At 46.7% G+C, this 27,285-nt stretch overlaps 2 protein-coding genes across 21 annotated transcripts in view; both read left to right on the forward strand.

Moving 5' to 3' along the window:
• The window catches only part of LOC309881713 (uncharacterized protein), a 34,633-nt gene extending 20,976 nt beyond the window's left edge, over positions 1-13,657 (forward strand). For 2 of the 3 annotated variants that reach the window (XM_082767966.1, XM_082767967.1), the window contains 3 exons: positions 1,573-1,651; positions 12,037-12,401; positions 13,548-13,657. In XM_082767966.1, the coding sequence (XP_082624092.1) occupies positions 1,573-1,651; positions 12,037-12,401; positions 13,548-13,640 (537 nt within the window). In that variant the 3' untranslated portion in view covers positions 13,641-13,657. The remainder of the gene's footprint in view (positions 1-1,572; positions 1,652-12,036; positions 12,402-13,547) is intronic. The other variant, XR_014318174.1, reaches the window with a different exon arrangement.
• Positions 13,658-17,721: 4,064 nt separating this feature from the next.
• LOC309881842 (uncharacterized protein) overlaps positions 17,722-27,285 on the forward strand; it is a 97,084-nt gene continuing 87,520 nt past the window's right edge. For 6 of the 18 annotated variants that reach the window (XM_082768288.1, XM_082768290.1, XM_082768286.1 and 3 more), the window contains exons 1-5: positions 19,020-19,485; positions 20,212-20,270; positions 22,440-22,546; positions 25,975-26,052; positions 26,664-27,031. The gene's annotated coding sequence lies outside the window, so the exon portion shown is untranslated. Of the gene's footprint in view, positions 17,840-18,081; positions 18,245-18,276; positions 18,340-19,019; positions 19,486-19,778; positions 19,861-20,211; positions 20,271-22,439; positions 22,547-22,733; positions 22,816-25,974; positions 26,053-26,663; positions 27,032-27,285 lie in introns of those variants that run through there. The other 12 variants (XM_082768293.1, XM_082768295.1, XM_082768296.1 and 9 more) reach the window with 12 other exon arrangements.

Here is a 27,285-nt window from a genome sequence, read left to right on the forward strand (position 1 = left end):
TTGAAACAATTGGTACCCTTGGGGATTTCTTCCTTGTGGAATGGAGCTGCATGGATCTGGCAAGTGTATTTAAGGGGAACAGAGAGCATCCCAGTCCCTTAGGACTGTGTCAAATTAAGAAATCCATCTACGTTACGTCAGAAAAAAGCAAATTATAGACAAGTTTCTGTCAGCAATGCAATGCTGTATGCTCTCCTTTAAGGATGCGTGAACGACCCTGGGGTACGGGGACACCCCAGAGCACCAAGGGGTTACCCAACGCTTTGCAGCCCTGTGCACCAACCTTTCACTTGTCCCTGCAGCTTCCAGAGGTCACCTTCAGCACCTTCTGTCCAGCTAGAGATTAACACTCAAACAAGAACTGCCTATGGACAAAGTTGTATGAGATTTACATACAACGTACATACAGTCTCCCTACAAAGTGCAAATTATTTCAAATTTTATTGACGTATAGGGACAAATTTAAGCACTGAAAGGTGGTGTTTGGTTTCTTTTTTTTGGGTTTTGTTTTTAATAAAATCTTCCCTCTGGTATTTGGGGTATTTTTTTGTCTGATTGTTTTCCTTCTGTTCCTTGTTTATTGGGAGTCAAGGAGGCGGTAGGCTGGGCTGTTTGCTGTTGTTTATTAAGTTTCTTTTAGGAAGATTTTGAAGTCTGCTGTGGCCAAGGTGTTGAAGTACCTTCATGTGCACCACCTCTGCTCACAGGGCAAGAATCTGACACACACACCAAAAAAAAACAACCAACCTTAGGAATAACCCTTTTTTAAAAAGAGATGCATCTCTCGCAGCATTTGAATTTTTTAGTTGAAACCAGGGATTGGCATTTCCATGGACTCACACAGTTGCTTTTGCTCCTTAAAACAACACTTGCCTTTGGGTGCTCAGTCTCCCTCTGCTCAATTTCTGCATCTGAACAGTCCTGTTTACCTGCATTGTTAGTAATGGTACACGGTGAATTATTAGCATTTGGAAAAGGCTTGAATTTACGTACAGAGAATGCTCTGGGAATGCAAGGGTGACTACTGAATTTTCCTTCATTTAGTTAACTAAGTTCAAGTCCATATTTGGATGCATATTTTAAATGGTAAAATCGCAGCATAAAGGAACTTGCTGTTTATGCCAGCAGGGTATTTGGCTCTCTCCTTCTTGCTGTGCTCTCTCTGCCTCCCATCTGAAAGGGAACGCACAATATATTGATCCTAGCTTTTAGGACTCGTTCTATTTATGAACCCAAATTGCAGTATGAAGGTACAAAGAGCAATTGAAAAGGGAAGATCTATATTAGGATGACAAAGAGAATAAATTAAGGCAGCCTCCCCTCTCTAATGGCCTGCCAGGCTGCTGGTAGTGGAGGGAATGCCCCTGTGCTGTCTACCTGAGTGATGCTCCAGCATCAGGGGATTTTCTTGAGCACGTTATTGATTTTTGTTACTACATTAAGCTTTTAACTTTGCAAATGGTTTTCTTTGAAGTCATTAATGCTGATGCGTAGCATGAGGGGTGAAATAGCTCCGCTGCTGCGGTGTGGGTACAGTCTGGGATCACTTCCTTCTTCCCTTTCTTGTTGAAGCCCCGTTCAGCTGATGTGCCTCGAGGAGAGCAAGGAGAAAAGGAAGTAAATCTGCAAGCCAGGATGGCCTCGGAACTGGGTGAGGAAGACCAATTTTTCAACAAATTGGAGGCAATGGTTTAAGCTCGCTTAGCAGCTGTGAGTCTGGGGTGGGGAGGGTCTGAGCACAGCCCAGGGCTGGTTGTAGGGGTCCTCTGGAGGGGTGTGTGGGTGTGCGGTGTCTCAGTGGGGGCTGAGAGCTGCAGTCAGCATTATTTATTCCTGCCTGAACGATGAATCGGAAATAAGCTCAGCTATCAGGTGAACTCGAAGTGCCCTCGCTCAGGACTGAAGATAAAAGTAGGTGGTGACAGGGCAGGTGTGGAGGGCTGCTATTGTGGAGGTTTAGACCAGGTCCCAGGTTTGTTCCCTTTAAGCAGAGATTAACGCAGATGGAACACAAATCAGTACCTCCAAATGGTTGTGGTTGTTTCAAATCTATCTGGCTTCCCCTGTCAGACAGGAGCTGCTCGCAGACAGGAGCGTGTTACTGCAGACTCAGCTTTGCTGTTTGCAGCAGCTAATTCCTCCATCCCTATCTCCTCCCTCTATCACTCCCTTCCCAACAGTCAGCCTCGAATCAGCCGGGCTCCCTGGTCCTCAGGGTCTGCGTGCATGAGCCCAGCGACCTGGGTCCTTCAAATCTAATAATATTGTTTTGTTTCAGGACAGGGTAAGGAGCTTTCTGCCCTTAACAATCCTGACTTCACTCCTCTGGTGAGCTCCTGGGAGATGTGAAGGTGTTAGAGGCAGAATACCCTGTTACGGGAAGGAGAGAGATGATGTGATGTGATCACAGAAATGATGAATGCTCTAGTGACTCCTGTGTCATCTGGCCCTCAGTTTTTGTTTTTTTGATGTCAGTCCTTCATGGGAAGGAGAGATGGAAGGAACCAGGAGAAATTGTCTAGTCCTTTCCACTGCCCCAGGACGGAGTCAACTCACTTAAAGATTTGTTTTGCTGCAGCATGTAGCACAGTAAGGGCTCTGCTCTCTGCCTGCCTGACCAGCTCCTCCTGTCCTGCTCCAACCTTTGGGCAACCCTCTGCAATGAAGGTGGATGCTACTCAGGTAGGAAACTGCAGTGCCTCTGCACTGCATGGTTGGTTCAGACAATGCTACTCAGCCAGTGCCATTTCTTTGCCATGGCAATTAAAGGCATCCCCTTCTCATTCCTTGGGAGGCACAGTATTTAGTCTTGTGTTGCCACCCTTTACCTAAAACTGTAGCTTATACACACAAATGGTGTATGTGATGCTGGGGGATTAGTAACATCTCTGTACGGTGGTTTAGTTTTTAATGTTTTGTTCTCTATCACGTCTCCATGCAGACAGCTCAAATAAGAGGTGGTCCATCTCATGGCTGGAAAGCATTTTCCAGTTTTGCTGATAGCACATGTGCTTGGGGAAGTGACAAGCCTCCCACCTTAGCAAGCAGCAGAGAATTTTTCTTTTCTGCAATCTTCCCCCCTCCCCCAGTCCACTACTGTGTCAAAACCTTGAGTTTTGTGTAAAGTTGTTAAATAAGCTTCTAGGCAAAATAAAAGATCAAAAGGGTCTAATTAGCTGCAGTCTGCTTAGGAATTGTGGATGTTCACCTAGTTTTATAAATTGACACTTTTAGCATTAAAACTCAAAGCAAAAAACGATGTAATTATTCCCCCTTTTTTTTTTTTTTTTGAAGCTTAGGTTTAATGTCTTTATTGAAAATTGGGTACTTCTTTGGCATCTCAAGATGCTTTATTCTATCAAATCTGGAGCAAGTCATTTTTCATTTTGGATTGTAATGTGGTATAAATGATAAGGGCCTGATTCAGAAAGCCTTTTTTTTTCCTCCCCACTGGCAGCCTGACGAGAAAACTTCATAGTCACATCACAATAACCCTGAAGATAATCTATGGTTTGAGTCTTTGTGAAACTGCTTGCTTTAATACAAGGGGAAGAGTGAGATTTTGAGCTCTTAGTCAGGGTTCCTGAACCTCACTTGTCACCACAGGATTTTTAGTTCTTTCTATTTGTATATCTTTTACCAGATGTAGGATGCCAAGGGACAAGTAGATATCTGCTGCGACCTTTCTGTGCTATGATTGTGGCTCTGGGAGTACTTTGAGTCTAGTTTAAACTCAGAGAAGCTAACAGGTAGTTGAATGGAGTGGTTAAAGAAAAGGAGGAATGAGAGTTACGACTTTTGGGGGGGTTTGTTTCCATATGACCTGATCATGTGTCTTGTTTCCCAGTCTCTGGTCATTTGGACATACCATGTATGATTCACTTTCACATGTCAAATCTCACTGAATTTGATCTCAATAACCTGGGGTAGTGTGGGGAGATGAGGGAAGGGTTGTCATGAAGTCATGTGTTAGAGCTGGACGGGTTATGAATAATATTTACACTGTGGCAGGACACACGCTCTCCATTTAGAACCAGAGACTGATGATGCTGGCCTTTTACTAATGCGTAGGAAGTCCTGGTGCCTGTCCCAAAGACCTTACCACCCGTAAAGACAACTGGCAAAAGGATTTGCACGAGGGTGGCTGCAGAAAAGGGTCAGTCCCGTAGTGAACTTTAAACTTTTTTTGGATGTTTATCTAAAAGTTCGTGCAAATGGAGGTGGGTTTCTTTGATCTGGGAATCTTATGGGAACTGTCTTTTGTAATTCCAACTGCTCCCTGGCTTGTGTCAGAAGTGCTCTGAGTGGGCTCTCCCCTGGGATTTGGCACAGCCCAGGTTTTAACTGGGCTGGAAGGAAAGGGGGGCAAGATTTATGCGTCAGAACAGGGCTTGCAGAAAAGAATTTTTTATTGGCATCTTTTATATTGTCCCAAATTCAAAAGTTTCAATTCTTGATGATCATTCTGGGCAAAGGTTCAAGGTTTCATTTGTGCTTGGCTCAGCTTAAATGCTGGAGGAAGGTCCCATGATGGGAGACAGATCCTTTTCCTGCAAAAACAGAGCTTCTCATTTGATGCTAACGTTCGGATTAGAGCCTAGTTTAAGAATCCAGTGGGGATTTGCTTGAATTCTTACAACTCCGCTACTCTGATCCAGTGTGGTGATTAGAGGAGAGCTTTGGAGGTGTTGCTGTGAGAGTCTGAGAGCAGTCTGGCTACTTGCTCCTGTGGACTTTTTCAGTAATTAGAGGTCTCTGAGCTGCTGCAGTTTGGTGCGATGACCAGCTGATGTTAGAGGAGCCACTAACATAAGGCTGGTTTTGTTCAGGAGTTAACAGAGTGTCAGTCCCTCCATCCCACCCAGAACAAGAGGAGATGTGTGTTCTGTTTGGCTGTACGTCGGGCCAAGGACTCGACCTCCAGTGAGCAGACTGGTGCTGCTGAGCTGCTCCGTGCTGCTGGGAGGGTTTGTGTCGTGCAGAGCATCACTCCGGGGAAGCCAAGCTTGGACAGCACAGAGCAGCTTCCATCTGGCTCTCATATTGCCGTAATGGTCATTAACTAACACTTTAATGTTTTACAGCTTAATGTTTTCGTTTTAATATTAAACAAAGATTTTCTTTTAAGGGAATTTAGCTTAATCATCTGGTTGCATGGCTGACCTGAGTAGGAGCACCGAAAGTCTGCAAAATTCCCCAAATGCACCAGAGAATGGAAGTCCTTATGATTTAATAAACTGTACAAGATGAAGTAAGTGGACTAATAGGTCTGTGATCTGCAACTGAGGGATGTGGATGTGTGCACATATGAGAGGAAGGAAAACATCACTTCTTCCATCAGATACACAGCTGCTACTTAAGGTTAAGTGAATATACCCTGGTCTTTGCTTCACCTTTCCTAGGTTGCTAATACCAACCTGCCTATTGGAAGATGGTCATTTACATGTGTGTGAATTTGCCTTTTTTTTCCTCGCTTCTCAGGAACCTGCAGGTTTTGTAAATTCCAATTATCATTTAACCTTTTAGAAAGTCACCAAAGTTGGCAGATGCACCTTACTGATGCCCATCAAATCTACTGTGCTGCTTCTAGCTAATGCCTGGAGCTTCAGTGCCCGTCCAAAAATACCCAGAGTGTACGTTGCTAGTTGGGTAACAAAGAGAAATTCTTAATTTGAATGCAGGGTTACAACCACAAAATAAAGAGTTGGATTAGATGGGTTGTTATATCTAGTACTAGTATTACTACTAGATTTGGACTACCTACAAGCTAGGGCATTAAACAGGTAATGAAGTTATTTCTGATTACCTGAAAATGCTCCCTCTTGAGATGGTCATTTCAGATTTGATCTCTCCTTGGCAGAATTGACTTTGCAGTTGCTCAGTGTGATTTCTTAATTGTGTTGCAACTGAGTTATCATCACTAGTTTTATTGAATGCATCCAAAACCAAGGGTAACCTTTTTTGTTTTCTCTAAAGCAAGCTGTCATGGGTGATGATGTCTTCCTCTCCTAGAGAAGACAATGAGGTGTTGGTCCTAAAGCTCACTTCCAATGGTTTTGGCTCTTGAGAATTTCTTATGAGTTCTCAAGCCTCTTGAGAGACATACATCATATTAAAAAAAAAAAAAAAAAAAAAAGTCCTTTGTAAAAGTAATATTAATTTATATTTATATAATTGCTTATAATTTTTGTCATTTATAAACTTCATTCAAATTTCTCTTTTGACCATTTTGATTTTGGAAGCCTTCATTAGAGCGCTGGGTTTTCATTTCCCTTTAACTGACAAATATTGGAATCAGACAACGTGCATCTCTGCTTTCTGCTGGACAAGGCCTCCAGGTAGAGACAGTATTTCAGACAAACTTGGATGGCCAGAAAGCTTAGGCAAACTGGGAAGCATTGAGCCCTTCATGTCTGAAACAGAAGCTTTTGATATTTAGTGAGCAGCTGCTCAGAGCGTAGTTAGTTACTTGTCAACTGCATCTTCAAGGGGAAAAAAAGTAAGTGTTGGTATCTTTAGGTCATAACAGCTCCTGTAAAATACTGCTGGATTACTTGTAAGCATTGTTCGGGACACACAAAGGGTGGACAAATTTTATGAGGTAGTCTTTTTGTACCTTAGATGTGGGAAAGATTTGTTTCTTTTGAATGACCTAGTAAGAAAATATAAACATGAAAGCTCTTACTGTATACTTAAGAGTGTGCATCCCCCAGAACTGACTCAAATATGCTTCAGATTATCTTTCCTTTCAGTTTCTGAAGGCTCTTTTGGGAAATTCAGAAAGTAGCTTTTACATTCACAGCCTTTCTTGCTCTGACACAGGCAGAGCGATCTTCAACGTGGAAGCTGAAGCCCTGTCCCTAGGGTAGTGAGTCCATGCAGAAGGTCACATCTGACTGACAGTGCTGAGCCAGTGAGATCTGCTGTTCTGCTTTTGTCAATGATTACCCTGGTCTGACAAAGGTTCTACCATGAGCATTGTGGTAACTTCTTGAAGTTGATTGGGAGCTATTAAAGAGTGATAAAAATCAGGTATTTCTGACCATGGTGATCAAAGGAGGAATTCAGTGATACTACAATAGGTGCTTGGAGTTCTCCGGGCATTGCCATCAGTATTGTTTAATGACCCAAGTGCTATGGCTATGTTGGGTAAATAGCAGCTTTGGCAGATATATAGAAGTTTTTAGGGGACAGGGATTTCAGAGCGACAGCATAACTCACTGCAAACTGTCCTCTTTCCTTGAATGCTGCCAGTTGTCATATTGCGACTGTCAGCCAGGAGGTTGACCCCACTTCCAGAATCCTGATTTATTCACAAACCTGCAGATTTCAAGCATGGGTCTACAGGCAACAGTTCCACCAGCTGAGCTGCTGAAGGTTTCTTTCTGGCTGAGGTTACAAGCACACGTGTTAAAAGCTGGTATCAAGTGAATGTTGCCTAATAGGATTATGAAGTTTTCCTCCCCCTTTCAGAATGAGGGTAATTGAATACTCCTGCCCTACCTATAGAAATATGCTGTTTTGGGAACACAGATCCTCCACTCACTACACTGAAAGCTTTAGCAGCCTGTGCTAAGAAGTCGGGAGGCTCAGTAATGGTAAGCGTTATGCTGAGAGTAGCCATGAAGTCCTCTGGCAACCCTGAATTATCTTTCCCCAGTTGTCTTTCACCCAAAACTTGTGGACATCCCCTCCCTGCTTGGTGCTTGGAGCACTGGCTGGGGGAAAGTTGTTGGCTGTATCTTAGGCCTTGCATGTGTGAATCCCCAAATTGCTTGAGCCCGCCACGCTTTGGAACTGTGCGAATCTCCTTCTTGTTCCTGCTCACCGACAGCCAGCAGTTTCCCAGGCACTGAGTACATGTGTGTGTAGTAATGAGTCATTTCTTTGGGGCTATTGTTTAAGTCTTCAAACCATGGAAGGAAACCAGGAGCCTGTTGGATGTCACTAAAGGTCACTGGCTATTTTTATAGATTACATTAAAGAACACCAAAACTGCACAAAAAGAACATTCAGGTTATGAAGTCAGGACTTTGAAAAATATTTTAGCTGCCAAACTATCGCAAATCGCTATGGAGCATGTGCAACCGGTGATTTTTCAGGGGCTCACAGTTTGGCCAAAGGTGTGTCACTCCCCTAAATGCTGTACGGACATAATTCCCTTGCACTGTTGTGACGTTCCTGCCAAATTTTAAATCAATGCTGCGACCTGTAGTGCTGAGACTGTTTGACCAAATGCTTGTAAGACATATCAGTTTATGTTTTATTTTTTAACTTGGGTAAAAAGTTTTCCTCTAGTGGATGAACTGCATTAGCTGAAATTTTCACCCTAAATTCCAGCTGGGGCAGACAACCCGCATGGAAAGCTTTAATTCAGAAGATTAAAGTCTGGCAAAATTCTGAGCAACCGGAGCCTTCTAATAGCAAGTTCTGTACAACGTGGTCAGCCTATCAAAGGGAAATCATTTTTTCTGTCTGTTTTGGTTTTGATGTCATTCCATCAAACATTTAATTGGGAGACACAGCATTAGCTTCAAACTCATTTTGAGGCAATGAACATTAGTCAGACATAAACAAATGGGCTGGGGGCAAACTACACAACTGCCAAGTGGTGGGAGAGATTTTAACGAGGGGCCTTGCAAGCTGCTTCCCCGAGCGAAGGAAATTGCCGCGGAGCAGAAAACAGAGCCCTGATGGGAGGAAGCAGGGTTTGTTCAGCAGAGGGGAGGCACCTAAAGGGCACGATCCTGAGCGAGGTATGCGAGTGCTCAGGCTGGGGACGCAGACCTCGTGTCGAGGTGCTGGGCTTGGGCGAAGTGGTGCAGCTGAGTGGTGGCTTGATCCGGGAGCCTGCCCGACTGCCCTCCTGGGGAGGGGGCAGCAGGGTAATCTCCTGGCATTTCAGAGGCAATTTAGGAGGTTAAACTGGAGGTTATGGGGTTAGATTAGTCCCTATGCAAATGTGGATCAAAATGCTAATATGTACGTATACAAAAACTGTGCAGGCAGCAAGCTTCTGGAAAGACCAACCTTGCAGTGACCAGACCTCAGGGAGCAGAAAATAAGGAGTGACCTTTGCTAATTCTCAGCCATGGCCAGCGCAGGGCATTGCAGATGAGGGACCCAGGCTGGAGTGGCTTACTTGAGGTCGCATCTCAAGTCTGAGCACAGCTGAAGGTTTATTCGAAGGTCCCTGGTCTCCCTGCTGGGACGGGCTGCCCAGAATCCCTGGGAATACTTTTGCTTTTAATCTTTGTGCTGGTCTGCTTGCTGAGGTGCCTGGAATTTGTCTCCAAAATATCTTGGAGGGGAAATGCGATCATAAAGCTAGAGCTTTGGGCTATGCATACTTTGTTTCGGGGCCATGCCGTCTTTGATGGGGGTGAGTGTTGCTAACCTGCGCCTTTGTTTTCTGACAAGGCGAGTAATTTCCAAAATAACATTTTAATCCCTTATGCTGTGGGTCCGGGTCAGCTCTAGCTTAACTCAGGCCACATTTCAGGAACTTTGGGAGGTGTTTTACTTTAGTTGAAGTAGATTTTGTTCTTTTATTGCTCTTCTGACACGATCACTAACTGGGACCAGAGCCTTGTCACGGCTGGCACGTACAGTAGGTAGCAGAGCCCCTTTCTCAAGGTGCAAATGAGAGAAAGCCGCTCAGCAGAGCAAACTTTGTGCCCGGCCTTATGCAGACAAGCTGAGCCTTCAGTTCCTGTCCAGCTCCTTACACAAAGCCCCGTGCTTCCTCTCCAGCATCTCTGGAGCCTCGTAAGACCCTTCCTCTTCCCAGCAGATCGAATTGCAGCTGTCTCGAGCTGGCTGGCAGCGAATCGCCACGGCTGGAGCTGGCCTTGTTTTTCCAGAGTGAAAAAAGGAAGAGGTTCCTGGTCCCTGCAGATGTCATCCAACTGTCCCAGCCAGCTCATTTCTGCCCTGTTGAGAGACACCTGCGGGGGGAGAGCGTGAAGGGGGCCGAGGAGCGCGGAGTCGGGCGGGCACCATGCCTGCCTGCCTGCCCCCGGCTGATGGGAACAGGCAGGGACAAAGGTAAAGCTGGCGGCATGAAAAGGCCGCTTGTTGCAGCGTTTCATGGCCAGTGAGCGTGACCAGCCTTCAGGGCTAATTACCAGAGGAGAGAGAAGTATGTTCTTGTCAGCAGACCTACAGGGTTACTATTTAATGAAGCAGATATGCAGGTAGCTTGTTCAGTGGCACGGGCGAGTGACTGACTTGTGTCCACAAGGATGTAGGTGTGCGGGGCGGGCTCCTGCGGGTGGCTTTCGGCCCCGGTCTTCTGCTGCAGTGTACAACTCCTTCTGCTGAAGGGTGCAGCTCCTTCTCTTGGCACTGGTGACCTGCAGCTGCTTTCCCCTTCTCCTGTTTTTCCTCTTTCCCTGTATATTCCCAGTCCTCTTTTTCCCCTTTTTTCTTTCCCATTTCCCCCTTCTTCTTGCCCCAGCACCTCCTGTTTATTCCATCCTGTCCTTCCCCAGCTTCTCCCCTTATTTCTTCTCTTTTTCAGCTGCTAATGCTGAATGGTATTGAACAGTGGTTTCATCATGATCTCATCAGGCTTGCCCCAGTTCCCTGGTAGTGGTTTGTGGAGCACATGTGAGCAGGGAACAGCCGGTACCCGCCGTGTGCTCGCATCAGGGCCTCCCCCAGCTCCCCCTTGCTCAGCAGATCTGATGAGCGTTACTCGTGCCTTGCTCAGGACTGCCCATGGAGGTGTGCAGGGAGCTAGGGAGCTGTGCCAAGCCTCCGTGTTGTGCTGGCTGGGTTACAGTGGAGTGCAAGTGCTTCTATGCTATAGGAATCCTATAGTGCTGTGTGATCATATGCCCAAAAACTGATGTCTTCTGCCCCAGTGCTTTCGCTGGTCTCCATGTGGGAGAAGGGACAGAATACAGGGGAGTGAATCAATTGGTGAGTCTTTGCCCGAACTGGTGGGTATGGACGAGCCTGGTGGCTATTCCTGACTCCTCATCTCATGCTCTGAATTCATAAAACTTACTCTGCCTGGTATCATTTCCTAGGCTTGTTCATCTGGGCTGGAGTAGGCATTGCTGAGGAGGAGCAGCACCTGTGGTATGGCTGCTCAAAGTCTGTTGAGATAACTACTTGTTAACATCACTGTTACCTGTCTTTAGGCTTGACAGCAGGGCTATGTTTGTCAGGGGATCTCTCTAATACAAAAGTTGACTGATACATATATCAGACAAGGGTATGGATCTCCTTTACCAGTGTCCCGTGTGTATTTGATCATCAAAATTTCACCCATCTGAGCTGATGGTCGTCCCATGGTATTGGGACAAAACATCCCAATTTGGGACTCAGAGTCACAGCAGAGATTCTGAAGCAGAGCAGCCTGGCTGCATACGGAGTGCACAGACTGCAGCAGTAAGGATGTTGCAGGTCAGAAGTGAGGTGTGTTGGCAGAAATTTGGGAGGAGGTGCACCGTGTCTGACTGACTTGAGCCTGCTATCTCCTGCTTGTGGGGTCGTCCTTTGGATTCTTCTCACAGAAGGGTTCACGAGGGTATGACAGTTTGAAAAAAAATCGTTTGAATTGTATGTTCCCTGGAATTTGTGCTCTGTTTTCTCTGGTAGAGAAGACTTTTTTTTTTTTTTTTGGGGGGGGGGGGGGGGGATATTAAGCAAACATCTCTTGGGAAACAGCCAGCTTTCCCTTTATTCTCCTCTCTGTCTATGATTGCTACACAAACCACCCAATATGAAGGGCTGGAGATGTTTTGGTGTACAGTTGTGTCCTTGGCCTTGGTTCAGGCCACAGAAGTGGCTGCCACCCACAGGAGAGTGCGAGGCTGGGACGCGAGAGTTGCAGCTGCTCTACCCAGCGAGTGCGCTGGGTCTTGGGCTCGCACTCAGTGTCTGCACAGAAAGGCCGGGTTGTTGAAAGGCAGCCCCAGGTGGCTCCTTCAGCTCCAGGTCCTGCCACTTCTCCCCTGGTAATGGTTCTAAGAAAAGCACTTATTCATAGCTGTGCTGCTTCACTCTCTGCATTTCTTCCAACAGGATCCTGGGCAGCTCTCCGACTCCACGTGGCTGTGCCGTCCCCTGGGATGGGATCTCCTGCTGCCCTGGCCACTGGGGACCTTGCAGGGGACATGGAGGCGCTGGCTGTCACAGCACCAGAAGCAGCACAGGAGGATGCAGCAGCATCACAAGCAGAGGTGGATGCCTTAAAAGCAGCAGCAGTAAGAGGGGAGATGAAAGGTCCAAAGGGAAGCCCTGATGAAAACCTGGTCAACCCTGACGGAGCAGCGGTGGAAGCATCAGAAAACCCAGAGGCAGACAGAGTCGCTGAAGCATTTGCCCAAGCAGTAGAAAGAATAGCGAAAGCAGAAGTAACCAAGGTGTTGCAATCAGCAATAGCTGAGGTAGAGACCCTGGCAGCCTCAGGTGTCCACTGGGGTGAGCGGGACGTGGGTGCGTGCTCCCTGGGTTAGGCTCACACACACCTGATGGTACAGGGTGCTGCAGCTCTGCAGCTAAAGCGACATCTGGCCTTTAGCCTTGCCCTCCGAGTGCCTCAGGTGGAAGGGACTATATTTCTTCTTAGCCTTGAGCTATGGGAGAGAGCGTTATTTTGGAGAAATTGGAAGCAATCAAAAAAAAAAAAAAAAAAAAAAAAAGCAAAAATCCTTAAAATCCCTGCCGAGAGTTTGTGCTCTTTTCCCATCTGGTTTCCCTCTGTCTTTCAGATGAGCTTTTTTTTTCATGATAGCGGGCACTTTATCACGCCTGGTAGAGTTAAGGATACAAAGCACTCTCCATTACAGCCCCGCTGGCCACATGCTCATCCTGTTCTAAAGCATTCATATTGGGGGATCAAAAAAGGTCCACGCGTGGTGTTTACTCAGCCGAGAATTTTTATTTGACATTTGAGCAATTATGCCTTGTGTTGTTCGTGAGTTTGGGGAGGGTGATAAATGCACTTTTCCCATTTGAAAAACCTGTCTTTTAACATTGACGATGTGGTGACAGATTTTCAGCAGGGCTGGGAGTCAGATTTGCCAGGGCTCAGTGCCCGCTCTGAGAGACAGATTTTCAGATGTGTTCGGCACCCAGCAGCTCCTCGTTGGGTGTGAGGACTTTGGACATGTTTGTTCCCATGTGTGGAGCTCATATGAAAAGCTGGCTGCTTGCAGCTCCGCTGAGTATCCACCTTCAGCTCACAGGACTGCACACAGGAAAATCTGGATCTCATCTCCCCAGTCTCTGATTTCGTTGGGGCTTTGTAGGGTCAGCTTGCTGCTGTCGCTGTTTCCTGGGCCTCAGAGCTGTCTTGAGTGCTTGTCTTTTCTGGAGGATATCTTCCTTTAATTTATCTCTTGGTTTGGGCAAGACACTTCACTCAGGATGGGTGCCTCAATGTGTGTCTTTTTGTCTCGTGAAATCAGCTGGACTTAATGCTGAAACAATTCCTTAAATCAGACTATGATTAGGGACCTTGAATTTAAGTGCCAGTAGTATGCTTTCCAGTGACTTTTCTGGTGTTCATGTGTTTACTCTTGACTTTTCAGCTCAAAGAAAAGAAGAGGAGCGTGTGGCTAAAGCAGAGGAACACCATCCAAGCGGAGGAGGAGGACTGGGTAAAAGAGGGAGAGATGATATGAGGTGGTAGAGAGGTGGCATTGTGGGTTGTACCCAAAGGGGGGCTGGTGCCCTGATACTGAGTGCTATGGTCACTCCTGGAATGCAGGAGGGCTGTCCATTATGTCTTCTTTGTGAGTGTCCATACTATTAAAAAATAAAGATATGCCATATTTGAAGACCCTTGTCTCCTGGCTTTGTGAAATAACGGCTCCCCACCAATTCCTTAACAGTGAGGGAGAGCAAATAGCAGTTCATGATGGAAGATGGGTTGCTGCCATGAAATGATATTTTAAATATATGTACATATACTAAACGTGGGGTTGAGTTTTCATGCCCTGTAGGCCAGAGATGGTCTGTGGGAGCACCACTAACGTGAAATAGTTTCACATCCAAACAGAGCAGGTGTAATTTCTAGCAGTCTATCCAGCTTGCTCCAGCTCTGAACTGTTTCTCGTCTAGGTGGCACTGGTAAGTATGATCTTTTTTTTTCTAACTTTGGTTACTTATCTGGTGAAAGTAATGGGAAAGGCCTCTCCACCAGATTGATAAAGGTCAAATGTGACACAGAAGTCCACAAGAAAGTCAAATTGGAAACAAGATCTTCAGCACAGTGTTGGATTTGTCAGCGTGTATGACATGCTCTCGAGGCAGTGCAGATTGATTGTTAAAAGTGGCTTCTCATTTTTGAGAGGAAAACATATTATTTTAAGATTTTCTCATTTGCTGAGGTATAGGTAAGTTTGGGTGATGGGCTGTTCATGATAGGGAGTGACTGGTGATAAGGTGTTACAGAGTATGGGATTAGAACAGAAGTCTTGGTGTGCATCTCCCAGATTTTCCTATGAAGGATGATCGCAGCTCAGGAGCACCTGATGCCTTTGGTAAGTGGCTGCTTCATGAATTTCTTCCTGATACTTCCTGCTTTGCAGCTCCAGGCCGTGTTTAGCTGCTGGAGGAGATGGAGGCAAATTGGATAGGAAATTTCTGAGCCAAACACATGTGATAGCGCGAGTGCCTGCCTGTGGTTTGCTGCTGTGCTGCAGGTGGGCTGTCTGGGCAGTGCCACCACGTACTCCGGGTGAAGGAGAAAACAGCTCCGTGACCACAAATCCTCATGAGAGGAGCTGTAGCACTTCTGGTAAGAGTAGAGTGTGCAGCTCTGGATTCTGCTCCCAGATCCACGTGAGTATTGACAACCCACCTCTGAACTCTGCGTGGCTGCAGCTGGCCACGATGCTCTCCACAAACCTCACCACTACTTAATGCTCCCAGTGGGGTGTCGTGGGGAAAAGAGTGCTTATCTGGTGTGTGCCACGAGTGGCAGCACGTTGGTAACTGCTACGGCGTATGGAGCTGCTCCCTGCGTGGAACAAGTCTGCTGGAGCAGACCCCGGTACAACATGAAGGCAGCAGGGAGCCGCGGACACCCTGGGCTGCCTCTGGCAATGGAGATATTTCTACCTTCTTCTCAGAAGCATGCCCTTGTACCGCAGAAAGGCTGAGGGGTTTCGGTACCTCTGCAGTGCACCCAACACCCAGCGCAGCTCCGCTGCCTTCGCTCTGGTGCAGTGACAGGCTGGGGAGGAGCGGGGAGGGGAGAACAGCAGCCTCTGATTAAAACTCAGCCCCCCTGGCCCTAGATCTGAGGAGACAGAGCCCGCCCTCCCTTCCCTTACAATAATTTTATTTTATTACAAAAAGAGCCCATATTAAAAAAGCTCATGATTGTGTTTTCTGTTCACCAAGACTTTTCCTGTATTCGACCTTTGGATAACCTCCAAGGCTTGCAAACATTTGAAAGGAGTAAAGGAGCTCGTTTTATTGCAGGGCCTCAGCATACATTCTTTCCAGCCTATCTTTAACATCAGTTGACAAGAATTATATAATTGCAGTCTGTGATCCCTTTAAGGCTAAAACGTATTCGTTTTCCCTCAAAGAACACTTCAGGTTTCAGAGTTAAATGTATACATTTTTTTCCATCTGGGTTATTCTGTAAAAAGCCGTTTTCTCTTAAACTGGCAAGTCTCATTCTACGAAGTTGCATGGATTTATTTTTTACTGCGGTTTTGAGCTCACATGTTAACAAGTCGAAGAAACAGCCTCCAAATCCCAACCTGTGTTTCCCATTCCATTGGAAAATTAGTGGGTTACAGAGACCACGCAGGGGGAATTATACTCCTTAGGTGGAACCAAATAAAATTTCAACATACTGATTTAATCAAATTAGTGTCTAATGCTAATTGATAGGCAGTCTGGAGATGGACAGGTAGCTGGACTGGATTTGATCTCGCATTTCAGAGGCATGATGCAATCCTCTGGGTCAGGAAGGAATTTCTGCTTCCCTATCAGAATGGCATCTGCCACCATGTCGTAGGAAGCCGTGGACATCGGATACTTGGATAGGAGCTGGGGCATGATGCCAAAAAAAAAAAAAAAAAAAGTCAGGTCTAAAGACATTACCTGGAATTTAAAAAATGAGTTAGCCATAGCCACGATGACATTCTGTTTGCATACGTTCCCCGCGGGTCAGGTTTTCACTGGTGTCGGTGCTCCTGAGGGTGAAAAAGCACGTAAAGACGTGGGTGCTGCTGGAAGCTGTGATGGTTGTGGTGTGTGGCGGGGCTGGCAGCATTTGGATCACCTCTCTGGGGAGCCGAAGTGATGTCCCAGGGGTGCTGAGTGAGAAGTTGAAGGAGACTGCAAGAAAGCTTGCTCCTCAGAAAATGTCTGAGCTATGAGAAATGGAGGGAGCCGCAGCCTGGTATCTGTGTGCAGAAAGGGAGGTTAAATTTATCTGGTAAATTAGCCATTAGGAGCGATTAACTGGGTGAAGCTGGGGCTCAATGGGCCAATTGTCTGTCCTGGTACAGCCAAGGGGGCTCAAGGGGTCACACAGGGGTTGAGAGGGGTTGAAAGGAGAAGGTTTGGGTGGTGGCTCTCCGTTTTGCCGTGGACTTACCCAAATCTTGGAGTTCTTACCTGTCAGAGGAGGACAGTGCCAGCCAACATGCCTTACTTCATCCTCTTTTATCTAAGCTCTTTAGGAAGTGCAAGCTTTTATTCCAAATAGTGTTTGCTAGTAAAAATGGCTCCCTTCTTCAAATATTTAGTTAATCTAATGCTGATTGCCCCCATTCCCTTAGGGGAGGGGGGCAGGGGCAGCATTCCTGGTTTTATAGAGGGGCAGGTTTGAGAGGGCTGTAAATGCACGTTGCGGGGGTTGGATACAATAACCTGCGAGAAAGGAACTGGTAACAGAATCCTTTTAATGAACTACAAGCGCACAGTTTATAAACTTGGACACAGATTACGCTCCTGCCTACTGTATAAAAATAACCGCATTTGGATTTCTTTGTGGCCAAAGGATCTTATAAGATCTTATAACCTGTTAAGTTTTCACCACACGTTTTTCTAACCGAGACAGGTCCTGTGTAATACCCTGTGTCGTGCTGAAAGGAAAATCTCAGGTCTGTTAAGCTGTTCCCTGCTTTTGGTAGCCTCTCTGTATCAGGATTCACATTCTTGTTTCCGTTTCAAACAGGAGACTAGTTTACAAGGCAAGTTCCTCCTTGGAGATCACAAGAGGCTTTCTTTCCCTTTTCTTTTTCTGAGAGGAAGGATTAGGTCACCAGTAATACCATTTGCTTTTTATTTTTTCTCCTTTGGCTAATCTGCTCTCCAAGATGTCCATGTTACAAGAGAAATAAAAGGCTTTAAGTGAGCGCGGGATTTTTTCCCCCTCACCTCAGCTCTCCAACCGAGAGGGGTGATTTACAGGAATCGCTGCATGGAAAAGCCTTAAAACAGAATTTCAGATGCTTGTAAGACAAAGCAGAAAGATAGTAGAGCATCAGGTGCTCCAAAGGTGTTCGGTGGCTGGTGATTACAAGCCTGTCTGCACCGTGTCCGGGCGTACTGTTCTCGCAGTTACAGCTTTGTAAGGAGAGCTCCTGTAGCCACTCACCTGCAATCAGCAGGCTTATCATTATCCAAAGGCCTTTATTTTCTATTATCTTTGTGCGTTTTTACATGGCACAGACGTTAATGGTCCCCCAGCGATTTTTAAGATGTGCTCCTGGAGCCTGGCACCCTTCCCACCAGCGGCACGCAGCGTGCCGGGTGCCGGCTGGCTTCACCCGCGGGAGGACGCGTGTTAATGCCAGCGCTCGTGTGCAGAAAGTTTGGGGACCCAGAGCAAGATGATTCTGGTCAGAGAATGGTGAGCACTAGCAGGTTATTGCTTTTGTGAAAGCGGTATTATTCTTGTTCAGTACCGAGTGCTGGTACCGGTTTGTGCTGAGGCCGTAAATGTTTTGCAGCAATAGCTATGAGTCTGCATTGGGTGCTTTGTACCTCGCATAGTACAGCGTGTTCGCTCTGGTCACGTCATGCTTAGCAAACTCTGTTTAAAGGGCCAGGTTGGACTGGATTTACATCAGCACAGCTCTGCCAAGCTCCGTGCCAGCTTCCACCAACCGAAGCTCTTGCTCTCAAATGTTTTCAGCTATTTTTTTTTTTCAGTCCTTTCTGAAGAGTTTTAAAAAATGCAATTAAATGGACAGTAACACTCAGCAGCTAAGCATGAAAAGCTGTTTATCTAAGGATATCTAAGTACTTGACAAAGGTGGGTAATTCTCACAGTGCCCTTTTTCGCAGGGCGGGATGCTGGCATGCGGAGACAGCGAGCGGTTTATCTGAGTAACGGAGTCGGTAGCAGAGGTAGTAATTAAAACTCCGGTCTCATGACACCCAACTCTGTACTGTAACCACTAGACAAACTGCCTCCTGGAACCGTATCTCATCTCTATCTCCCTACATATGCACAATAAAGCCTTTGTAGTATATGCTGTACACTTGCTATTGATAGTTGTATCAGCTGAAAGATAATGCTTGCTCTTCTAACTGGCTGCGAGTGTGCTCCGTGCAACCTCAATTATCTGAGCATAATGGGGAGCAGTGGAGAATTTGGGATAATCGGGGTTTCAAATGATGGAGGGAGGGTTTGGTGTAATTAACAGGCATGGTGGGACGTGGTGTGTTTGGGAGAGCAGGTTCGGATGGCTGGCGTGGAGCTGCGCAGCCGGTTAACAACCCCCGTGCTGCAGTTTGGGATGTGTTTTTGGTTTTCTTTTTTTCTTAAAGGAGGTGTGTCTCTTCCTCGCTTTGTTTCAGAGAAAAAAAGGACAAATGCGTTTCAAACATATTGCTGGTATCCCTTTAAGATCGGTGAAAGCCGACAGCAGTTATTAATGTAAAACCTCTACTATATGGGGGCAGTTTAAAAATGCAGATCGATAGGCGCTGTGCACCCAGACCACGGCGGATGGAGGCTATGTGGGTGGCTCGGAGCCTCTGCAGAGGAGTAGGACCAGAGAGCATCTGAAAAATAATTTCCCCTGCATATGCCGTAAGCTGTAGGATTTTGAGTGTGACCCAGCCGTTAATGAGCTCCATACAGGCAAACGGACACAGTTACTGTAGGGATGCATTTGTTTATAAAGACAAAATGCAGGAGCCGGTAGCTGCTCACGTAGCATCTTTCTGCTGCATGTGCTGACCTCCTTGTGACGGAGATATTTACTAATGTGACTTAAAATACATTTCACCGGGCCGTTTCGGCAAGCCTCACATCCCTGCTTGCTATCTGTAAGAGCTAATCTGTCTCTAAAAGCAACAGAGTAAAAAGATGGGATAAAGTTTGCAAAGTATGGCACCGAGAGAGACTGACTGCTCAGCTCTCACTGCGTTGTGTGCTCTCAGCACAGCCGGCTCTGGAGCCAGCCCTGTCCTCTGCCTCACACCAGCCACAGAAATTAAGAGCAGCCTTCACTCTTGGAGCTCTTATGAACCAACAGATGGGTGCAGGTAAGGCTGAAAGACCTTCAGGAAGGAATTAACTTGGTTTGTTTTTATTAAAAATAGTGTCAGATAGAGGATGGCTATTCAGCACTGAGCAGCCTCAGAGTTCATCTCGAAGCATTAATCTGCTCTGAGACTGTGGTGTTACGTGGCCCCTGCCAGAAACACGCGGGCGAACTGATTAGGACCAGAAACACGGCTTGGTTTGTGTTTTTTTTTTTTTTTTTCCTCAGCTGTTACCTGAGAGCCGGGGTCCATTGACATCTGGGAGCTGATGTCTGGCTTCTTTTTTGAAAAAGTCAGTCCACTCTTAGGTGCTTTAAATTATAATCTGTACTTTTCCCCCGTAGTGTACGGTGGCTGGAAGTCATGATCTCATCAGTGAGTTTAAATGCCTTAAAAAAAAATATATATATATATATATATTATTTTTTTCTTATGTGCTTTAGTGCTTACCCCAACATGCATGTTTGTGCAGGGAGAGCGTGCATATTTATTATCTTTAAAGCAGTCTGCATATACACACACATGTATGTAATTCTCTTTCTATTTAGACACCAATCTGTAGATGTGTATTTATGAGGACTTGACATAGACTTCAGTGGAAACAGGACTGACCCCAACATTTTATGTTATTAGGAGGAACAACTGTTCACCCTTTAAAATGCCTATATTTGGAAATCTGATTCCAAACTCACACTGGTTTAACTTAATTTTGTGGCGTTTCTCCAGATTTTCATAACCAGTGGAAGCGAGGACAGGACCGAGAGGAACGCTTGTGCTCCATGAAGGTGAGCGCCCGTCCCGGCACGCTCATGCCTCGGCTGCCCCAAGGGATGGGGCAAGCGTGCAGCTTCAGCCCTGGTGCTGTGGATACCCTCGTGGTCCTTCTGCCTCTGGTTTTGGTGCCTTTTCTTCTCATCTTTTTCTTTTTCTTCCTCACTGCTTTGATCGTTGCGAGTCCCATCTATCTTATTTAATTTTTTTTCAATATCTGGTCAGCTGCTTTTGTGGGAATCTCGTGCTGCCTCTTTTTTTTTTTTTTCTTTCCTGGGTTGTCTCGATCACTTTGGGGATCATTTTGTAGCGCATAAAGCAGCGAGATAAAGCACAAAGGGCCCTTGATAAAGCCCGAGTTTTGTTTAACAGTTCAGATAGTGAAAGTTTACAAGAGCTGTACTGGGAAAGCTATGCTGTGAATAGAGCTATTATTGCCATTATCACATTGTTTAGACTGGTGGGCCAAAACACAGGCATTTCGTATTTGTTTAACAGCTTCATCAAGCTGTATATTTGTATTGTCCTTTGGGCTGTGTTGTCAGAGGGTTGCAAGCGGCATAAGAAGAAGTATCAGCCGTTCCTTGGGGGATTTGGCGGTCCAAGAAGTCATTAATTATCGAAGAGTGGAGACGAGGCGCAGAGGCAGGGCTTGGCTCTCCCAAACTTGCCGGAGCTGGGCTGTGGGGGCCGATAGAGGGCAGCAACCTCCTGCCGCTGCCGCTCGCCCAGCGCCGGGGGCCCCCGGCCGCCTCCGTGCGGGGCTGGGGAGGGGGTTGGAAGGGGTCCCGTCGTGCCAAGGGGGGGCTTTTGGTTGGGGGGAGCCTCGTTGCCTTCCCCCCGAAGTAAAAAGCAATAATAACGATCTAGAAATAGTCGCACTAATAATCTAGAAACGATTCCGAGGTTGCGATGAAGAACGGCCAAGTCAAGGTGTGTGTCGTGTTTGTAGGTTCCCGGAGAAGCAGCTTTTTATTTGCGTAGGTACGTGTGAAAACGAGGATGATATATCATGTTATGCCTGGATCTTGAGACAAACATAGCTTAAATTACATAATTGATTCTATGGGATATTTCAGCACTAAGTATTCTCCCATTTTCAGTACATACAGCTATGATTAAAAGCTAATACTAAATATTAATAGTAGCAGCTAGTATTAAAAGCTTTTACTTTTAGCTATAAAAGCTATTACTTTTTTTTTTTCCTCTTTGCCTGCTTATACAGTCCTTCAAAAAGAAACAACAAAAAAACACACACAAAACAACCCCACCCCACCCTTGTATATCCCGTGTGGATTTGTTGCGCTGATTTTGGTACCATCAGCTCTGGGCTTTAGGGGCCAGCATGAAGGTGAGCAGCTCGCCCTGCAGCGTCTGTGCTCTCACCCGGGCTGTGCAGGCACTGCGAGGTGAGCAGCAGAGAGCACGGAGCAGATGGTTACAAACGGGTGCTGCTCCTCACTTCCATGGTTTGCTGTATAAATGCGCTTTATTGCACCTTTTCTGCAGTTCGTTGCGAGGACAGTCGCACTCATAATCCTTATCCGACACAGGAATCCCCTCCTGGCTCGCAGCTTGAAGCCATGGCTGGCGTTGTGCTGCTCTGATTTGTTGACTTTGATATTTTTTAATTACGCTTCGTATTAGTTCTTGTCCGAGTTGCTGGTGCGGCTTACTTCTGACCACCACCCGAGACCGAGTGACAGTCGCTATAGCGTAGTCTTGGCATTTTCCATGGCTATATTGTTTTCAGGGCTCACCATCTCAGCAGAACGTGCACCTTATTTCAGCGGGGCTCTCGCGCTGCGCGGCAGCCGTGAATTCAGTGAGGAACCCACAGAGAGCCTGTGTGCTGGGGGGGTTAGATGCAGGCATATTCCTTAATGCACTGAGAGCATTAGTTCTGATCTGCGGTGCTCTGGAAGCTTTTCTGAGCTCTTTTTTGATGATGGCTTGAACTATTCCTCAAACTGAAAGTGGCTGCTGTTCCTATATTTTGACAGCAGCTTCTAATACATGGAAGCCCTTCCTGGTATTTAAAAAATCAATGTATTGCATACGTGCTGAGGAGCGAGCGTGATTCTTTTTGAAGTTCTTCTGTATTGTGAAGTAACAATGTTTTATACGTGAAAAACAGTACAAGCAATTCCTCATAACTAACACGTTTGCTTTAAACAATGAAGCCTTCACTCAGGCTCGGTCCGGTGTTCGTTAGCGAGTGAGCGCAGCGCTGGCCCCAGTCAATAAAAGAAGTTTGCTGGTGGCAGGACTGCAGAAGAAGGAAGTCCATGTAAGTATTTGATGCTTGTTCTGGTTTTTATTTGCTTGCTTTGGGGCAAAATATTGTCCCTTAGAGCAAGTAATTTTTATTTTATTTATTTTTAAAAAGGATCGAGCCGTGCAAGCAACACTGAAAACTTAGTGCTGAGCCTTGATCTTACCGGAGTCATTCCCATCAACCTCACTGTCTCCGTTCACGGGAGTAAAGGCCACGGGAGAAATCCCACACAGGAAAACGTATTCTTTGCCCTGAAAACCTCATTATCTTATACGATCCAGGTATAAACAGTTGGTTCATTCCCGAACCGCAAAGGGTGAAATCCTGCCTTTTTTACTCCAGCAGGGTTTTGCCAGGGCAAATGCGCTCCTGGCTGACACCTCCGGTGAGCTCAGCGTGCACAAACCCTGGCCCTTCAGCCCTGATGGAGCCCGTTTGATCTGCTCGTTTATTGCCAAGTGGTATCAGCAAGGGAGCCGAGCGCAGAAACGTGACCACACTGAGTGCTATTTGTTGCGCTGCATTATCTGCAGTGCCCGTGTTATTCTAGAAACTTTTTTTTCCTGCCTGGAACATTTTGCTTCAGCAAATGAAGAAGGGAGAAAAAAAAAAATTGAAGAGACCTTCATTTGGTGGCATAGAAAATTTGCATAAAATATCGCTCTAAGCATTGAAGGATCTTATTACATAGGGTTTTGATGATAATCTTTGTTGAAATAATATTTAACACATGCTGCACTTTTAATTAAGTATCTGAATAATCTCAAATTAATACCAGAGGTTTAAAAATAAGTTTTCATTTTAGTGAACTGTAACATAATAGCAAGCTGCACGGCAAGCCCCTCCTTTACCCTTTGATTTAATTAAATGCCCTTCTGTGTGCTTCTTCTCACTTCAGAAACGCACAGGAAGAAAGCAGCCCCAGACGTTTTAGTTAGCATTTTACCACTTTGCTTCTCCCTCCATCTCCCCTCGAGTACTTGCCCTGCTCCCCACAGGGCTTTGGTTAAGGTGTTTCTTCGGGGGTCAGCTCGTCTGGGGCTTGGCGACTGGCCTGGGTGCTCGGGAAGGGCAATTACATGGGGTTGCCTCGGTGCTGGTGTTTCGGTGCCGACACGGGGGTCCCTGCCGGGAGCAGCAGCCCGTGGTGGGGGGAAGCGTTGGGTTTTGTCCGTGCTCACGGTGGGGAGGATGCATCCTGCGAAACCCTGGGGTGGCTCCGTGCTGAGCACTCCGCTCCCGGAGTTTGTAAGGTAAAAAGGAGCTTAGCGGTGTCATGGTTTCCAAGAGCAATCAAGCCATTGCAAATAAATTCGCATTTATTCTATTTATTTTTTCAAATTAAAAAGGCCTGATCCAGCCAATTTGTTTGCCTTCCAGTTAGGCGGCTGTGACAGTCACTGCTTCATTATTCCATCTTAAGAAATCCCATTAACCAAAGGAGAGGGAAAAAAAAAAAAAAGACCTCACTTAGATTCGTGTCAGCGAAATTGTTTTGCCGACGCTACCTCGCTGCGCGAGCGTGTGCCCAGCCGGAGCGCGGCCGTTTGCTTCTGCTCTGAACACACACTCGCAATTTGGGAGCGGGAGGATGTGAAGCAGGCTGGCTTTTGAAGGCTTTCTGTTAGATTTCCCCTTTATCCCTTACCATCTATCATTGTAAAGGAGACATATATAACTGCCGCGCTTTGTATATTAAGGGGAGCTGCCTGCTTTTTCCCTCTGCGGAGATAATGACGCCGAGGGTTGTTGACTGCTGTTATCTCTGATGACAGCCTTATCTGCATGGCTCTGATTCCCGCTCCCGGAGTCGCAGATATATCCAGTCCTTCGCAAACTGACCACTGCTCCGATTACGCCTGGGCACCGAGCTGCTCGGCGGCAGGCTGGAAAGCCAATATTCGTGGGCAGTGTCGTTTTTAACCAGTTGTGTCGCTTGCTGTGCTCCCCTCCCACCTCCAAACGCAAACCTTTGGAGGGAAATGCTGGGGGTAAGGAGGAATGGGAGACTCTAAAGAAGGTCAGCTCCAAGGCAAATGCCCCCCTGCCCTCGCCAGCAGCCTCTGCGGGTGCAGGAGGGCGATGAGCAGTTGTTGAGCGGTGCTAGTGCTGTCTCTGCACAGGGAGCCCCCCTTGCTGATGCACCCAGGAATGCTATTTGCGTGCTGCACCCCTCCCAGCTACAGCGACTAGGAATCCAGGAGTTTATTTTAATTCCTCTAAACATAATAATCTGCAGTTAATTGGCTAACATTCACCATGCCTCGAAGGTGCGGCACGCTGCAGTTGTTTGGCAGGCTGAATTCCTGTCCCTCAGAGATCTCAAAGCAAATTTCAAATATTTATGAATTTAGCCTCTTAACGCTCTTGAGAAACAGCCTCGTTTTACTGCTGCAGAAAGTGAGATTCGGAGATAGCGAGCGCGCTTGGCTGGGCTCACCCGGAGCCTGCAGTGCCGCCAGCCACGAAACCCAGGTCTCCCAACACCCCCAGCTCATCGTACCCAACAGGTCACCTGTGTTTTACCCTGCAATCCTTAAAAATAACATTCTCCACAACGTGGGTTTCTGCAAATCCTGCCTGGAGCTGCACAAGGTTGTGTTCCACATGGAGCACTTGCCCCGTGCTCTGCACACAGCCGGATTTCTGCTTATGAGATTGTCTGCTCTTTCTCAAATATAGGGCACTATTTTTCTTCTCCCTGTCATACCTTATAATATATGTTTCAATCTGAACACTTAGACCAATTTCACTGATACACGATCCAGCCTGTCTTTTCCAGCCTGCACCTCTTACTTCAGTGCTCTTCGTTCTGGGCTTGTCTGTGTTGCAGTTCGAGGCTACCACGGTTAACTACAAAGAAAAGTGTTACTGGAAATGTGCATCGCTGAAGTATGCCGATGCTTTTTTCCCCTTCTTAAAAATATGTTTTACTGGAAACTATGGCAAGGGGAAGATACTCATTTTGCCCTAAAAGTTTTCAGGGATGTTTATTTTTCCAATGCTTCAGAAGAAGGCAAAGCCAGACATTTTTTTCAGTGCTGAAGAACAATTATTGATTAAAAACCATAATTTATCCTGAAAAATCACTCTAATTTTCATTTCTGGTTGAAAAGGCAACAATGTATGACTGAAAAGTTTTGGTTTGAAAATCATTTTGGTTTGAGAAGCTGTTTTTGTCACGTAAGAAGTTTTTGCCCTGCTCCCGTGGGCGCGATGTGTGGGCACCAAGGGCTCATCTTGCACTGCTCTGGTGGTCGACCCGAGGGGCTCTCTGCCTGAGGCATGTGAACCAGCCTACGAGGAACGTTGAATTAAGATTGTAGAACTGTTTAGGATGGCATTCAGGAAATTCAGTTGCAGACCACAGCATGGAATATTCTTACGCGTTTTGAAGAGGAGTTTGGTTATTAATAACGTGTCTGTTTTTTCCACTCCAGTGCTTCCAGCTGGTCTAACAGGAGTGAATGCCTCAGCCCGGAGCTGTTGCCTTACTGTTGTACGTGAGGACAGAGCAGGTCATGTGCATAATGCTTGTTTTCCGAACCTGCGGGGGACTGGAAAGGGTTGGGGTGGGCAGCATTACCCCGTCTCGCTGTGGCTATACCACTCCTGTAGCATTCCCTGTGCCAAACCCTGAGTGCAGTGTAGGTGTTAGTGCTTGGGGCATGCCCTTGGGCACTGTTAGTCCCCATGCTAGAGGACAGGGAAGCTTAGAGAAGCAGCCAGACTTCCCCCAGTGGGGTTACAAACTTCTTTGTAATGGACTCTTGTCCATTACCCTTCTTTCTGGGTGGGTCTGGGGTTCTGGCTCAAACCCACTGCCATGGGCAGCCTCAAAGACGGACCCAGCAGCAGATCAGGCTGTGGGTGTACTGGCTGCTGGCTCCTTGCTTGTGCCACTGGAGGCAGATCCATCCTTACCGGAGTCTTGCCAGCGAGGGTGGCACCGTGTGGTGGTCCCTGCCTGGGCTGAGCCATGCCCTGTGGGATGCAAAGCCCCCTGCTAAAGCCAGGCACCCTCTCTGTGGGCCTGCAGTGCCTCAGCTTGCAAACCAAACAGCAATGTAATCGCTGGAGTGTGCTGTTCTGTTCATAAGGGTTGTTAAATCCCTGTCTTTCCATCCAGGATAAAAACTTTTTCCCTAATGATTTCTCTGTTGTGATCCCCATGTGTGCCATCTCTGGCCACAAACACGGTCCTTTTTCTGTATCGCTTTCAAACATCACCACGGACGTCCGTCCCGTGACACAGTGATGGGAGGACACTCGTGCCCTCAGGATGGTGATGGCAGCAGCTTGTGTGTGGTGGCCAGACCCAGCTGCAGCTGTGTGTCCTGCCAGAAGCCCTTCTCTCCCCAGCAGGAGTTACTCAGGCCTGTGTGCTCCTGTTCCCAGCCGTAACGTGGAGACAGGCTGCGTAACCCACACCATCGCTGTACTTCACTGCAGCTCGCTGTGTGCTTCTGTGTCTGCTGACAGGTGATTAATAAGGAGGTTAGTAATCAATGTTATGGGTCAAATCCTGCTCCAGTTCCCCAGTTCATGCCTGACACAGAGGTCGCTGCCGGGAACAACTCCCCGTGTGGCTGTGAGCTGGGCTGGGCACTTGGATGTAAAGTCAGGACAGGCAAAAACGAGGTTGGATAGATTTGACCTTCACCTGATAGAAACATTTCTGAGGTCATGAGGTACGCTCCATGGCATTGCAGAGGTATAAAATCATTTCCAGGTGAGTGATGAGTGGTCCC

Source organism: Aythya marila (genome assembly GCF_965140915.1).
Source record: "Aythya marila genome assembly, chromosome: 10".
NCBI lineage: Eukaryota > Metazoa > Chordata > Aves > Anseriformes > Anatidae > Aythya > Aythya marila.